We start from the raw sequence: 18,651 nt of genomic DNA on the forward strand, positions 1-18,651 counted from the left end.
AGAGAGGGAGAGGGAGAGGGAGAGGGAGAGGGAGAGGGAGAGGGAGAGAGAGAGAGAGAGAGAGAGAGAGAGAGAGAGAGAGAGAGAGAGAGAGAGAGAGAGAGAGAGAGAGAGAGAGAGAGAGAGAGAGAGAGAGAGAGAGAGAGAGAGAGAGAGAGAGAGAGAGAGAGAGAGAGAGAGAGAGAGAGAGAGAGAGAGAGAGAGAGAGAGAGAGAGAGAGAGAGAGAGAGAGAGAGAGAGAGAGAGAGAGAGAGAGAGAGAGAGAGAGAGAGAGAGAGAGAGAGAGAGAGAGAGAAAAGCTGTTGTAAGACCAATCACACATGTGAATGTAGCATTTATCAGTCCAGTCCTGCTAAGATCCTGTATTATCTACGTGTATAGTACATAAAGAAATCAGCATGTGTATTGTTGGAGGTGTGAGGTGGGGAGATCTGTGAACACATCAAAATAGATATTTTACAGCTTTATTTCAAATGGAGTTTTCATAACCCCATAAATCAAAGATTTCCATATGCTTTGATACTTTGAAAGTGATACAAAGTACAGTGGAGTCTAGGCCTGTGTCCCAAATGACATGCAGTGTGTTGCAGTGGGACAAATGTGCAGGCCTCAATCCTAAATATAGATGTACATGTATATAGATGTTCAGGTGCGTTATCTCTTTAACATACATTAGTATGTCCAGATAAATCTTTGGGAGATTATTGAAATCATGAGGGAATTGGGATTTCTGGGAAACTTGGGAATTTAATAACTGGAATTTTACATCACTAATGGTGAATATCCACAGTCCTAAAGCGTTAATTCCCCAGAAGAATGAATGGGAATTAGAGATGACATGTCCTTCAGTGTAACCTTGGTACTAACTAAATCTGCATCTATCTGCATACGTTGTCCTTGTCACTCAGTTCATCTGTATAACTTATCAATGTAGAAGACAGAGTATTGATGAGAGGACCTTTCATTCAGCCAATCAGTCAAACTGGTAATCCTCCCACAACAGAATGATCGATGGCTACATTGGTTAACACGTTATGGATTGGGCCAAGGACACAGAAAGCATTACACAGGCACACACACATTCATTTCCTAACTAACGTTCTTATACGGTCAACATGATTGTTGCTAACTCAAACACACTGACCAGATTTATAAAGAGTCTCAGGGATCTTTACAACTTTCCCCCTGGAAGATAACACCGGGTGATTTAGAAACAGTCCTAAACCAGCCGGAATGACAGGGCATCCAGGGACTGGATCCCGTCTAGTAAGTGTAATTCTATGTTTACAAATAGTCCAGGCCAGCCTGATTAGGTCACCCAGGCAGGTGAATAACAGTCCCAGCCGTAGAGAGAGAACAATTTTTGTCTTTGTGTTCTATCTCTGTGGTCCCCACTGCATTTAATCAGGGGATGACTGCAATTCTTATTCTATGTTTGAAATGATGTCAGTCAGCTAGTCGGGCAAAGAGCAGGGCAGGACAGAGGAAGGGGAACCGTGTTGGCTGTGAATGCGGACTGACCCCGTTGTGACATCACAACAACACACACAAGCAGGCTGGCCCGTGGCCATTCACTCTCTAGCTCAGTAAGAGGTCAAGCCCGTTTTAGCCACTCATGTGGCACGTGGGACTGTGACGTCACAGCGTCAGGATTCTGAAGCCAAAACAGCGCCAGGGTTGTCTCGCTGCCCTGGAAAGTGGGTCATCTGATCCTGACCAAGTTAAAGCTGGGGTGAACCAGGCAAACTTTTTTATTTCTGCTCACTAATGCACACACACACAAAACACAGCTTTTTTCATGTGAATTTTCTGGACTTTTTGGGTGTAAAAATGTATTCCCATTCAAAATCCAATTTTCCCTAACCCTTACACCTAAAAAGTCCTGAAAAATAAAATAATATCTTACCTTGTCAGGACATTCTGGTCCTGATAATGTAGGCAACATGTACACACAAAACAGACATTCAGACACACAAAACCACACACTACACACACATTCATACACACAAAACCACACACTACACACACATTCAGACACACAAAACCACACACTACACACACACACCCATAGTTACAGTGGCTCCAAATCACCTCTAGATTATAATGCCGCAGCAATAAAACAATTTCCTGTATGCACAGTTATGGTTTTCCCATTGGAGAAATGTCCAAATGATTAGAAGAAGAGGGTTCCTAAACGAGGCTGTAAATCAACAGTGTTCAGGATGGAGACTTATAGGCTGCGTCTCAGCTGACACCATGTTCCCCATGTGCTACTTTTGAACAGGAGCAGCTATGGGCCGTTCTGGCTCAGACGAGGCAGACTTATCCAAGGCTCGATTACTTACTTTTGACCAGGGCCCATAGGTTGTCATCTGAGGGACACCAATATCTTCAACGCGGTGTGAGTTAGTGATAAAAATAATGAATGTCCTCAACTCTTTGATTTATTCAAGACACACAAACAGACAACTTGTACGTCCCAAATTTGACTCTATTCCCCATGTAGTGCACGACTTTTGCCCAGGGACAAGGTAGTAATCCACTACACATGGAATAGGGTGATCTTCATCAGGTCAAGTTGGTCTGGTTATTTATTTGTTTGTTTCTGTCTAGCACCGGATTACTGGGTGTGTGTATTTCTCCTCTCCCACTGAATAAGTCATATCTCCCTGCTTGATTACTGGGTGTGTGTATTTCTTCTCTCCCACTGAATAAGTCATATCTCCCTGCTTGATTACTGGGTGTGTGTATATCTCCTCTCCCACTGAATAAGTCATATCTCCCTGCTTGATTACTGGGTGTGTGTATATCTCCTCTCCCACTGAATAAGTCATAACTCCCTGCTTGATTACTGGGTGTGTGTGTATCTCCTCTCCCACTGAATAAGTCATATCTCCCTGCTTGATTACTGGGTGTGTGTATATCTCCTCTCCCACTGAATAAGTCATATCTCCCTGCTTGATTACTGGGTGTGTGTGTATCTCCTCTCCCACTGAATAAGTCATATCTCCCTGCTTGATTACTGGGTGTGTGTATATCTCCTCTCCCACTGAATAAGTCATATCTCCCTGCTTGATTACTGGGTGTGTGTATTTCTCCTCTCCCACTGAATAAGTCATATCTCCCTGCTTGATTACTGGGTGTGTGTATTTCTCCTCTCCCACTGAATAAGTCATATCTCCCTGCTTGATTACTGGGTGTGTGTATTTCTCCTCTCCCACTGAATAAGTCATATCTCCCTGCTTGATTACTGGGTGTGTGTATATCTCCTCTCCCACTGAATAAGTCATATCTCCCTGCTTGATTACTGGGTGTGTGTATATCTCCTCTCCCACTGAATAAGTCATAACTCCCTGCTTGATTACTGGGTGTGTGTATTTCTCCTCTCCCACTGAATAAGTCATATCTCTCTGCTTGAGGAGTTGACAATGTTTAGCTAAATTAGTAATACGTCTGGAAGCATCGTTCAGAGTGCGTCTGCTCTGTTGGAAGAACACATTCTAATCCAAATGGCATCCTATCCCCTTCATAGTGCACTCCTTTTGACCAGGACCCTTTTGGTATTTTATTAGGATCCCCATTAACTGTTGCAAAAGCAGCAGCTACTCTTCCTGGGGTCCATACAGAACATGACATCATACAGAACATTAAATAGACCAGAACAGCTCAAGGACAGAACTACATCCTTTTAGAGCTCTGGTCTAAAGGAGTGCACTATATAGGTAGTGGGGTGCCATTTGGGATGCATTCCAAGTCTTAGTGAGATTTAAAGAAACAACGGACACCCACAGCACCCAGAATAACCCCCATCTTCAAACAGCCACACAGTCTGCTGTCTACATTGGATTCAGGGAACGCTCCAGCGCTTCTGAGATGCTTCTACTAAACATCAGTGAGAGAGGAAGGAGAGAGAGGGAGAGAAAGAGGGAGGAATGGAGAGAGTGGAAGGGGGGGAGGGAGGAATGGAGAGAGTGGAAGGGGGAGAGAGAGGAAGGGGGAGAGGATGACTTGTTTTCTGCCCTGTTTTTGTATGGACTGACTCTAACTGGATTATGTGTGTGTGTGTGTGTGTGTGTGTGTGTGTGTGTGTGTGTGTGTGTGTGTGTGTGTGTGTGTGTGTGTGTGTGTGTGTGTGTGTGTGTGTGACGAGATGAGCTGGTTCTGGTAGTGTGGACGGAAGTCGTGACGTCTCAGTCCAAACACTGACACACACACACACAGACAGTTTAGGGCGAACCCACAAACAGGGATTGCCTGTTTGGGTCAATACACTTTGACAGTACTTGGCTGTTGGTCTTGGCAGCCGGAGAGATACATCACCTCTTCTTTCTCCACAGGTAGTGACAGACAGTACTTGGCTGTTGGTCTTGGCAGTCGGAGAGATACATCACCTCTTCTTTCTCCACAGGTAGTGACAGACAGTACTTGGCTGTTGGTCTTGGCAGCCGGAGAGATACATCACCTCTTCTTTCTCCACAGGTAGTGACAGACAGTACTTGGCTGTTGGTCTTGGCAGTCGGAGAGATACATCACCTCTTCTTTCTCCACAGGTAGTGACAGACAGTACCTGGCTGTTGGTCTTGGCAGTCGGAGAGATACATCACCTCTTCTTTCTCCACAGGTAGTGACAGACAGTACTTGGCTGTTGGTCTTGGCAGTCGGAGAGATACATCACCTCTTCTTTCTCCACAGGTAGTGACAGACAGTACTTGGCTGTTGGTCTTGGCAGTCGGAGAGATACATCACCTCTTCTTTCTCCACAGGTGGTGACAGACAGTGTCCCAAATGGAACCATTTTCCCTATGTAATGCACTACTTTTGACCAGAGCTCTATGGGCCCTGGTCTAAAGTAGTGCACTACAGGAATAGGGTGCCATTTGGGAAGCACACTTATTTTCTTATCCTAAAGTGACCCTCTCTGTATCCCTCTGAGTGTTTCAGCAGTGATAACCTAATGACGTCATTTTATGGGAGAACCAGACCTGAAGTTTGGCCTCACCAGCACAGGGTTGTGTTCATTAGGCAGAAAACGGAGGTACAGATCTAGGATCAGCTTCCCCTCCCCCAATCCTAACCTTAACCATTAGTGGGGAAAATGACCAAAGATTAGCGTTATGGTGCAAGTTCACCCCCCACTTAATGTAACATTCTTGGTCGTTTTTTTAATCTATATTTTTTTAATAATTTCAATCATTTAGCAGACGTTATCTAGAGTGACTTACAGGAGCAATGACGGTTAAGTCAAGGGCACATCAACAGATTCTTTTCACCTTAGGGATTCGAACCAGCAACCTTTCCGTTACTGGCCCAATGCTCTAACCGCTAGCCTACCTGCTGCCCTGCAGTTGTCATGTTGTGGCTTGAATGTCCTGACGAGATGTATCACAGTCATTTGTATCTGAATAGAAGCTGCTATATTTCCCTCCTCCTCCTGTGTGGTTTAGAAAGATTGAAGAAGCAGACGTGTGTGTGTGTGTGTGTGTGTGTGTGTGTGTGTGTGTGTGTGTGTGTGCGTGCGCGTGCATAAGGTGAGCTATGACAGATGATTTGAATATGCTGTGCTTGGCTCAGCATGGACAGGAGTGCCTAATAATATCTGACAGGTGTTATTGTTTTGGAAAATAAAAAGGCAGACGTGAAAGTTTTCAGCACTCTCTTAAGAGACCAATGTGTCTTTATGTATAGTATTCTGTTGAGTTTGTTCTGGCTCTCGTACCCAGTAAAACAGCACATTTACAATGCATGGGTTGTCCTACTTGCTCTTACTCAGGGACGCCAACTTCATTTGTGTTGCTGCATGTGAGTATTCCATCTCCTTCTCACTACATATCTTTTCCAGCTTTTCCAGAAATCCTGGATGGAGGATTCCAGAATTTCTGCTTCTTTCTGCCTGATTCCAGGAATCTTCCTAGTGGGATTTCTGGAAAACCCGGGAATTTGTGGAAATGTACCAGTTTTGGGAACCCTACATCTGACTCTCTGTGTTCTTCTCATCGTCCAGGTTTGCCAAGATTGAGATCAGTGCCTCCAAGCCTATCATCCCATTCAGAGAGACCGTGATCAGACCACCCAAAGTGGACATGGTCAATGAAGACCTGGGGAAACAACAGAAGGTGTGTGTGTACTTTGAGGGTGTGGTGTGTGTGTCTATCTTATATCTGATCTGTTGACATCTCAAACGACACCCCATATATTAGTAGTGTGCTACAATTGAAGAGGCAGCAGCAGTCTATTTGCAGTAGCTAACCCTACTCTCCTGTGTGTATGTGTGTGTGTGTATGTGTGTGTGTGTGTGTGTGTGTGTGTGCGTGTGTGTGTGTGTGCGTGTGTGTGTGTGTGCGTGTGTGCGTGTGTGCGTGTGTGCGTGTGTGTGTGTGTGTGTGTGTGTGTGCGTGTGCGTGTCTAGGTGGCGGTGATCCACCAGGTGAAAGAGTCAGACACCCTGCACCTGGACCCCAGCGGCCTGGTGACCCTCACCACCCCCAACAGACAGGCCACCGTGGGGGTACGGGCCATACCACTACCCGAAGGTGAGAGAGAGTTGAGTTGGAAAGGGTGTGTGTGTTGATGTTTGTTGTTGTCAGACTATAGGAAGCCCTTAACATTTTGCTTAAGGAGAAACAGAGCAAGAACATTTCCAATAGCCTTTTTTGAGGAATAGCAACTTTGCTTAACTTTCTTATGTCTATACTTAATGGGGAAAATGGCAGTTAAGAAGAAATGTCTTAAAAAAGTTTTGTAAATCTGGGCTCTGATCCTGATCAAAAAGTGTCCTGTGTTGTGTAGAGGTGACTCTTCTACTGGAGGGTAGTGCTGACTTGATCCGGACCCTGGAGCAGGCAGGTCAGGCCCAGAGAGAGGGGAGGACCCTGGACATGAGTACCTGGACCCTAGATGCCCTGATGGTGCTAAAGAGCAGGCTGGAGGTCCTGCTGCAGGGGAGGAAGTGGAGGAACGCTGTGGACCGGATATGGGCCTTTGGACCACGCAGGTATTTCAGGGTGTTTCATATGGGTTGGGATGAGAGGGTATGCAGGTATTTCAGGGTGTTTCATATGGGTTGGGATGAGAGGGTATGCAGTTATTTCAGGGTGTTTCATATGGGTTGGGATGAGAGGGTATGCAGGTATTTCAGGGTGTTTCATATAGGTTTGGATGAGAGGGTATGCAGTTATTTCAGGGTGTTTCATATGGGTTGGGATGAGAGGGTATGCAGGTATTTCAGGGTGTTTCATATAGGTTTGGATGAGAGGGTATGCAGGTATTTCAGGGTGTTTCATATGGGTTGGGATGATATTTCATGGTATTTTATATGAGATGAAATTGTGTGCTATGCAGGTATTTCATGGTAATTAATATGGCCATGTTGTTATTATTAGGTATGGACCAAACATCCTCCTTAACAGCGTAGAGGGGTACCAGAGACCATCCGTGTGGCACTGCCTCGAACGAGAGAAAGGAGAGAAAGAGGGAGGGGCAAAAGCTGAGGCCAGCGCCATCCGAGACTTTGACAACAGCGTTGTCAGCGGTTTCCAGCTCGCCACCCTCTCTGGTCCAATGTGCGAGGAGCCCCTCATGGGCGTCTGCTTCTCTGTGGAGAGATGGGACATGAACTTCCCCACCCAGCGCACCCACCTGGACTCTGTGACTGAAGAAGACTCCAACTCCCTTGATGCATCTGTTTCCGAAAGCCCCGGTGAGGCTGCAGGTCACCCGGAGGCCTCAGGCAAGGCAGGGGGAGCGGGTGAGACGCCTTCCCATCCAGAGGGTGCCGTGGCTGGGGCGATCCAGGGGAGACGCAGGGCGGAGGTTGTGGCCGGGCTAGTGGACTGCTACGGGCCGTTCTCTGGCCAGCTCATAGCTGCTGTGAAGGAGGCTTGTCGGCACGCGTTCCAGGCCAAACCTCAGAGACTCATGGCTGCTATGTACACCTGTGAAATCATGGCTACAGCAGAGGTGTTAGGTAAGAGGCTTAGCAGTACACACACAGCAGAACACACAGACACGGCAGAACACACAGACACGGCAGAACACACAGACAAGGCAGAACACACGGCAGAACACACGGACACACGGCAGAACACACGGACACACGGCAGAACACCGGACACGCGGCAGAACACACGGACACACAGCAGAACACACGGAGACACGGCAGAACACACGGCAGAACACACAGACACACGGCAGAACACACGGAGACACGGCAGAGCACACAGACACGGCAGAACACACGGACACAGGCAGAACACACAGACACGGCAGAACACACAGAGACACGGTAGAACACACAGAGACACGGTAGAACACACAGAGACACGGTAGAACACACAGAGACACGGTAGAACACACAGAGACACGGTAGAACACACAGACACGGTAGAACACACAGAGACACGGTAGAACACACAGAGACACGGCAGAACACAGAGACACGGCAGAACACACACACGATAGAACACACAGACAAGGCAGAACACACGGTCACACGGCAGAACACACGGTCACACGGCAGAACACACATAGACACGGCAGAACACACGGACACACAATATAACACATGGACACACACACACAATATAACACACAGACACACAATATTACACACGGACACACACACAATATAACACAGACACACACACACAATATAACACACACACACACAATATAACACACAGACACACAATATAACACACAGACACACGGCAAAACACACGGCAGAACACACTGACACGGACACACAATGTAACACACGGACACACACTATAACACACGGACACACACACAATATAACACACGGACACACACTATAACACATGGACACACACACAATATAACACACGGACACACACACACACACACACAATATAACACAAGGACACACAATATAACACACGGACACACAATATAACACACAGACACACACACACAATATAACACACAGACACACAATATAACACACGGACACACAATATAACACACGGACACACAATATAACACATGGACACACACACACAATATAACACACGGACACACAATGTAACACACGGACACACACTATAACACACGGACACTCACACGGACACACACACAATATAACACACGGACACACACACACACAATATAACACATGGACACACAATATAACACATGGACACACAATATAACACATGGACACACAATATAACACATGGACACACAATATAACACATGGACACACAATATAACACACAGACACACACACACACAATATAATACACACAATATAACACACAGACACACACACACACACGATAGAACACACGCTGGGCAAAAACACAAACTAACCACTGAGATCTTAGGTAAATAGCTAAAACACAACACACACACCTTCAAATCTGCCTCTTCAATCTTTCCTGGAGGCATTACACACGGTCACACGGCAGAACACACAGAGACACGGCAGAACACACGGACACACAATATAACACATGGACACACACACACAATATAACACACTGACACACAATATAACACATGGACACACACACACAATATAACACACGGACACACAATATAACACACAGACACACAATATTACACACGGACACACACACAATATAACACACGGACACACACACAATATAACACACACACACACACAATATAACACACAGACACACAATATAACACACAGACACACGGCAAAACACACGGCAGAACACACTGACACACAATGTAACACACGGACACACACTATAACACACGGACACACACACAATATAACACACGGACACACACTATAACACATGGACACACACACAATATAACACACGGACACACACACACACACACACAATATAACACAAGGACACACAATATAACACACGGACACACAATATAACACACAGACACACACACACAATATAACACACAGACACACAATATAACACACGGACACACAATATAACACACGGACACACAATATAACACACGGACACACAATATAACACACGGACACAATATAACACACAGACACACAATATAACACATGGACACACACACACAATATAACACACGGACACACAATGTAACACACGGACACACACTATAACACACGGACACTCACACGGACACACACACAATATAACACACGGACACACACACACACACACAATATAACACATGGACACACAATATAACACATGGACACACAATATAACACACAGACACACAATATAACACATGGACACACAATATAACACACAGACACACAATATAACACACAGACACACAATATAACACATGGACACACAATATAACACATGGACACACAATATAACACATGGACACACAATATAACACACAGACACACAATATAACACACAGACACACACACACACAATATAATACACACAATATAACACACAGACACACACACACACACGATAGAACACACGCTGGGCAAAACACAAACTAACCACTGAGATCTTAGGTAAATAGCTAAAACACAACACACACACCTTCAAATCTGCCTCTTCAATCTTTCCTGGAGGCATTACACACGGTCACACGGCAGAACACACAGAGACACGGCAGAACACACGGACACACAATATAACACATGGACACACACACACAATATAACACACTGACACACAATATAACACATGGACACACACACACAATATAACACACGGACACACAATATAACACACAGACACACAATATTACACACGGACACACACACAATATAACACACGGACACACACACAATATAACACACACACACACACAATATAACACACAGACACACAATATAACACACAGACACACGGCAAAACACACGGCAGAACACACTGACACACAATGTAACACACGGACACACACTATAACACACGGACACACACACAATATAACACACGGACACACACTATAACACATGGACACACACACAATATAACACACGGACACACACACACACACACACAATATAACACAAGGACACACAATATAACACACGGACACACAGACACACACACACAATATAACACACGGACACACAGACACACACACACAATATAACACACAGACACACAATATAACACACGGACACACAATATAACACACGGACACACAATATAACACACGGACACACAATATAACACACAGACACACAATATAACACATGGACACACACACACAATATAACACACGGACACACAATGTAACACACGGACACACACTATAACACACGGACACTCACACGGACACACACACAATATAACACACGGACACACACACACACACACATATAACACATGGACACACAATATAACACATGGACACACAATATAACACACAGACACACAATATAACACATGGACACACAATATAACACACAGACACACAATATAACACATGGACACACAATATAACACACAGACACACAATATAACACACAGACACACAATATAACACATGGACACACAATATAACACATGGACACACAATATAACACATGGACACACAATATAACACATGGACACACAATATAACACATGGACACACAATATAACACATGGACACACAATATAACACACAGACACACAATATAACACACAGACACACACACACACAATATAATACACACAATATAACACACAGACACACACACACACACGATAGAACACACGCTGGGCAAAACACAAACTAACCACTGAGATCTTAGGTAAATAGCTAAAACACAACACACACACCTTCAAATCTGCTTCTTCAATCTTTCCTGGAGGCATTACACACGGTCACACGGCAGAACACACAGAGACACGGCAGAACACACGGACACACAATATAACACATGGACACACACACACAATATAACACACTGACACACAATATAACACATGGACACACACACACAATATAACACACGGACACACAATATAACACACAGACACACAATATTACACACGGACACACACACAATATAACACACGGACACACACACACAATATAACACACACACACACACACAATATAACACACAGACACACAATATAACACACAGACACACGGCAAAACACACGGCAGAACACACTGACACACAATGTAACACACGGACACACACTATAACACACGGACACACACACAATATAACACACGGACACACACTATAACACATGGACACACACACAATATAACACACGGACACACACACACACACAATATAACACAAGGACACACAATATAACACACGGACACACAATATAACACACAGACACACACACACAATATAACACACAGACACACAATATAACACACGGACACACAATATAACACACGGACACACAATATAACACACAGACACACAATATAACACAAGGACACACAATATAACACACAGACACACAATATAACACACAGACACACACACACACAATATAATACACACAATATAACACACAGACACACACACACACACGATAGAACACACGCTGGGCAAAACACAAACTAACCACTGAGATCTTAGGTAAATAGCTAAAACACAACACACACACCTTCAAATCTGCTTCTTCAATCTTTCCTGGAGGCATTACTGCATTCTAAACCACACAGGAGGAGGTTGAGGGAATTATAGCAGCTTCTATTCAGATCTGCTTCTTCAATCTTTCCTGGAGGCATTACTGCATTCTAAACCACACAGGAGGAGGTTGAGGGAATTATAGCAGCTTCTATTCAGATCTGCTTCTTCAATCTTTCCTGGAGGCATTACTGCATTCTAAACCACACAGGAGGAGGTTGAGGGAATTATAGCAGCTTCTATTCAGATACAAATGACTGTGATACAACTTGTCAGGACATTCAAGCCACAACATGACAACTAAACTACCAAGAATGTTACACCAGGTGGAGGGTGAGTTGCTGCACACAACTCCCATTGTAGTGTGATAGGAGTCCATTGGACTGGTATATTATCCCATCCCCGGTGTAGGAACACAGCTGTTAACTCGTCTACTGAAACACAGAGAAAAGATGATGGTACAGTATTGGTTGATATTTAAATAGCCATCACTAGCCGGCTACCACCCGGTTACTCAACCCCGCACCTTAGAGGCAGCTGCCCTATATACACTGGCCACTTTAATAATGGAACACTCGTCACTTTAATCATGATTACATAATGCTTTCCTCATCTCATATGTATGTACTATATTCTACTGTATTTAGTCAATGCCACTCCGACATTACTCGTCCTAATATTTATATATTTCTTAACTCCATTATTTTACTTTAGATTTGTGTGTATTATTGGGAATTGTTAGAAATTACTGCACTGTTGGAGCTAGAAACACAAACATTTCGCTACACTCACAATAACATCTGCTAAATGTGTGTATGTGGCCAATAAAATGTGATTTGACAACCCTCATTATTACTATCTATGGTCTAGAACTATTCTAATATTTGTCTTTGTAGTGTCAGTGATCAACTCTTGTTTTCTAAGTTGGTCCCAAATGGCACCCCATTCCCTGTATAGTGCACTACTTTTGGTCATCATTAAGATTCAAATGAGCCTTGCCCAACTTCTGTTACTGATAATCACTAAACCATATCTTAACAGCACGTTTAGCAGTCACATCCATTTACAGCCAGCCAAATCAGCACCAGAATTAAGTGTGTTATTATGAGCCCATTTCAGAAACAATATGACTTTTTACTCACCTCTGCAACGCTAGCATCCCTTTAAATGTGGCGTTTGTCAAGCTGTCCTACTAGCCTGTTGTGAATACCACTGCCTTCCACTCTATATACTGTTGTGAATACCACTGCCTTCCACTCTATATACTGTTGTGAATACCACTGCCTTCCACTCTATATACTGTTGTGAATACCACTGCCTTCCACTCTATATACTGTTGTGAATACCACTGCCTTCCACTCTATATACTGTTGTGAATACCACTGCCTTCCACTCTATATACTGTTGTGAATACCACTGCCTTCCACTCTATATACTGTTGTGAATACCACTGCCTTCCACTCTATATACTGTTGTGAATACCACTGCCTTCCACTCTATATACTGTTGTGAATACCACTGCCTTCCACTCTATATACTGTTGTGAATACCACTGCCTTCCACTCTATATACTATTGTGAATACCACTGCCTTCCACTCTATATACTATTGTGAATACCACTGCCTTCCACTCTATATACCCCCATTAGGAGAACTTCATTTCATTAGTATCGATGTGATCCATATTTTAATTCCATGATGTATATTATAGTAGATGTTGGTTGCGTAACATTTAGTGTAGAAATAGACTTCATCAATACTTTCATTACATCGTGTCCATTATTTAGATCTAATCAATAGTTGGATAAGATCATGCATAAATAGATTGTATACATAGTTGGATTAGATTGACCACATCGATTCACACACACAATCATTTGATTAGATTGTATATAGCTGGCCACACTGTATACATGGTCAGAGTACACATTAAGCCACTTCTACTAATTATCGTGTGTGTGTGTGTGTCCAGGTCGTGTGTACGGGGTCCTGGGGAAGAGGGAGGGCCGAGTGTTACAGGAGGAGATGAAGGAGGGGACGGAGATGTTCATCATCAAGGCCGTCCTTCCTGTGGCCGAGAGCTTCGGATTCGCTGATGAGATACGCAAGAGAACCAGTGGATTGGCTAGTCCACAACTGGTCTTCAGCCACTGGGAGGTGAGGCGCGCTCACACATACACCCTGTCGTGTGCATCCTTGTGCAGACACACACACAGCAGGCATATAACTCACACACACGTGCACACACACACACACACAATGCTGAACTAGGATCAGTTTTTATTTCACCCTTGTCTCTAGAACTCATAGCCCTGTTTCCTATTATTTCCAGTATGAGGTGAATCCTAACTAGTCTCCCATTGACATCAATACATGACTTCTCTGACAATCTCTGGCTCATACTTATTATGCCCCTTTTATATACAGAAAAAGTCCCACTTCTTTACCACCTTCTGTATACCTTCTTGTTTTTGGGCAGGTAGCCTAGTGGTTAGAGCATTGGGCCAGTAACCAGCAGGTAGCCTAGTGGTTAGAGCATTGGGCCAGTAACCAGCAGGTAGCCTAGTGGTTAGAGCGTTGGGCCAGTAACCAGCAGGTAGCCTAGTGGTTAGAGCGTTGGGCCAGTAACCAGCAGGTAGCCTAGTGGTTAGAGCGTTGGGTCAGTAACCAGCAGGTAGCCTAGTGGTTAGAGCGTTGGGCCAGTAACCAGCAGGTAGCCTAGTGGTTAGAGCATTGGGCCAGTAACCAGCAGGTAGCCTAGTGGTTAGAGTGTTGGGTCAGTAACCAGCAGGTAGCCTAGTGGTTAGAGTGTTGGGCCAGTAACCAGCAGGTAGCCTAGTGGTTAGAGCGTTGGGCCAGTAACCAGCAGGTAGCCTAGTGGTTAGAGCATTCGGTCAGTAACCAGCAGGTAGCCTAGTGGTTAGAGCATTGGGCCAGTAACCAGCAGGTAGCCTAGTGGTTAGAGTGTTGGGTCAGTAACCAGCAGGTAGCCTAGTGGTTAGAGAGTTGGGTCAGTAACCAGCAGGTAGCCTAGTGGTTAGAGCATTGGGCCAGTAACCAGCAGGTAGCCTAGTGGTTAGAGTGTTGGGTCAGTAACCAGCAGGTAGCCTAGTGGTTAGAGAGTTGTGTCAGTAACCAGCAGGTAGCCTAGTGGTTAGAGCATTGGGCCAGTAACCAGCAGGTAGCCTAGTGGTTAGAGCATTGGGCCAGTAACCAACAGGTAGCCTAGTGGTTAGAGCGTTGGGCCAGTAACCAGCAGGTAGCCTAGTGGTGAGAGCATTGGGACAGTAACCAGCAGGTAGCCTAGTGGTTAGAGCATTGGGCCAGTAACCAGCAGGTAGCCTAGTGGTTAGAGCGTTGGGCCAGTAACCAACAAGTAGCCTAGTGGTTAGAGCGTTGGGCCAGTAACCAGCAGGTAGCCTAGTGGATAGAGCATTGGGCCAGTAACCAGCAGGTAGCCTAGTGGTTAGCGCATTGGGCCAGTAACCAGCAGGTAGCCTAGTGGTTAGAGCGTTGGGCCAGTAACCAGCAGGTAGCCTAGTGGTTAGAGTGTTGGGCCAGTAACCAGCAGGTAGCCTAGTGGTTAGAGTGTTGGGCCAGTAACCAGCAGGTAGCCTAGTGGTTAGAGTGTTGGACCAGTAACCAGCAGGTAGCCTAGTGGTTAGAGTGTTGGGCCAGTAACCAGCAGGTAGCCTAGTGGTTAGAGCGTTGGGCCAGTAACCAGCAGGTAGCCTAGTGGTTAGAGTGTTGGGTCAGTAACCAGCAGGTAGCCTAGTGGTTAGAGTGTTGGGTCAGTAACCAGCAGGTAGCCTAGTGGTTAGAGTGTTGGGCCAGTAGCCAGCAGGTAGCCTAGTGGTTAGAGTGTTGGGTCAGTAACCAGCAGGTAGCCTAGTGGTTAGCGTGTTGGGCCAGTAACCAGCAGGTAGCCTAGTGGTTAGAGTGTTGGACCAGTAACCAGCAGGTAGCCTGAAATAATTTCAGACCCCATTGTATCTTTGTCATGGGTATGTGTATTATGTGTTTCTTATTGTGTGTGTGTGTGTGTGTGTGTGTGTGTGTGTGTGTGTGTGTGTGTGTGTGTGTGCGTGCGCTCCTGTCTGTCTGGGGGTTTAAGTGGTTATTGTTCAAGGTCGGCTAATTTAATTGGCCGAGAGAGCCGGACATTGTTAATGAGCGTGTGCAGCCCGGTGTCTCTCACACACACACACACAAGCCTAGTGAACAGCTTTCTGGTCTGACCTGATGTCACACTGCCAGGAAGAAGAGACACCACACACACACACACAAGCCTAGTGAACAGCTTTCTGGTCTGACCTGATGTCACACTGCCAGGAAGAAGAGACACCACACACACAAGCCTAGTGAACAGCTTTATGGTCTGACCTGATGTCACACTGTCAGGAAGAAGAGACACCACACACACACACACACAAGCCTAGTGAACAGCTTTATGGTCTGACCTGATGTCACACTGCCAGGAAGAAGAGACACCACACACACACACACAAGCCTAGTGAACAGCTTTATGGTCTGACCTGATGTCACACTGCCAGGAAGAAGAGACACCACACACACACACACACAAGCCTAGTGAACAGCTTTATGGTCTGACCTGATGTCACACTGCCAGGAAGAAGAGACACCACACACACACACACAAGCCTAGTGAACAGCTTTATGGTCTGACCTGATGTCACACTGCCAGGAAGAAGAGACACCACACACACACACACAAGCCTAGTGAACAGCTTTATGGTCTGACCTGATGTCACACTGCCAGGAAGAAGAGACACCACACACACACACACACAAGCCTAGTGAACAGCTTTATGGTCTGACCTGATGTCACACTGCCAGGAAGAAGAGACACCACACACACACACACAAGCCTAGTGAACAGCTTTATGGTCTGACCTGATGTCACACTGCCAGGAAGAAGAGACACCACACACACACACACACAAGCCTAGTGAACAGCTTTATGGTCTGACCTGATGTCACACTGCCAGGAAGAAGAGACACCACACACACACACACAAGCCTAGTGAACAGCTTTATGGTCTGACCTGATGTCACACTGCCAGGAAGAAGAGACACCACACACACACACACACACAAGCCTAGTGAACAGCTTTATGGTCTGACCTGATGTCACACTGCCAGGAAGAAGACACACACACACACACACAAGCCTAGTGAACAGCTTTATGGTCTGACCTGATGTCACACTGCCAGGAAGAAGACACACACACACACACACAAGCCTAGTGAACAGCTTTATGGTCTGACCTGATGTCACACTGCCAGGAAGAAGACACACACACACACACACACAAGCCTAGTGAACAGCTTTATGGTCTGACCTGATGTCACACTGCCAGGAAGAAGACACACACACACACACACACAAGCCTAGTGAACAGCTTTATGGTCTGACCTGATGTCACACTGCCAGGAAGAAGAGACACCACACACACACACACAAGCCTAGTGAACAGCTTTATGGTCTGACCTGATGTCACACTGCCAGGAAGAAGAGACACCACACACACACACACAAGCCTAGTGAACAGCTTTATGGTCTGACCTGATGTCACACTGCCAGGAAGAAGAGACACCACACACACACACACAAGCCTAGTGAACAGCTTTATGGTCTGACCTGATGTCACACTGCCAGGAAGAAGACACACACACACACACACACAAGCCTAGTGAACAGCTTTATGGTCTGACCTGATGTCACACTGCCAGGAAGAAGACACACACTGCTTTTATTTGTTATTATTATCTATATTATTAGTTGTATAATAAATGCTGTTGGGAAAGAGCTCTCAAGGTAAGAATGTTACTGTACTGTTTTACAGCTGTTGTATCCTCGGCACATGGTGAATAAACGTTGAAACCTGAAACTAGATGCGACACACACGCTATGCAAATTCATTACAACACACAGCATGTCACTCAGTATTAGATTCCCTGTTGCTCCACACACCCACCCCCTACTAGCACATTGTTGTCAGCCTTTATGTGTGAGCTTCATTAAAACACGTCTGTCCCGTTTCATTTACTTTACTCTGTCGTTATCT

The 18,651-nt window shown here is 45.3% G+C and overlaps 1 protein-coding gene across 3 annotated transcripts in view; it reads left to right on the forward strand.

Moving 5' to 3' along the window:
- The window catches only part of efl1 (elongation factor like GTPase 1), a 98,917-nt gene that overhangs the window by 74,429 nt on the left and 5,837 nt on the right, over positions 1-18,651 (forward strand). For all 3 annotated transcript variants that reach the window (XM_031812502.1, XM_031812504.1, XM_031812503.1), the window contains exons 18-22: positions 6,002-6,113; positions 6,407-6,530; positions 6,787-6,991; positions 7,380-7,963; positions 14,535-14,719. In XM_031812502.1, coding sequence (XP_031668362.1) covers positions 6,002-6,113; positions 6,407-6,530; positions 6,787-6,991; positions 7,380-7,963; positions 14,535-14,719 — 1,210 coding nt within the window. The remainder of the gene's footprint in view (positions 1-6,001; positions 6,114-6,406; positions 6,531-6,786; positions 6,992-7,379; positions 7,964-14,534; positions 14,720-18,651) is intronic.

Source organism: Oncorhynchus kisutch, unplaced genomic scaffold, assembly GCF_002021735.2.
Source record: "Oncorhynchus kisutch isolate 150728-3 unplaced genomic scaffold, Okis_V2 Okis03b-Okis08b_hom, whole genome shotgun sequence".
Lineage (NCBI taxonomy): Eukaryota > Metazoa > Chordata > Actinopteri > Salmoniformes > Salmonidae > Oncorhynchus > Oncorhynchus kisutch.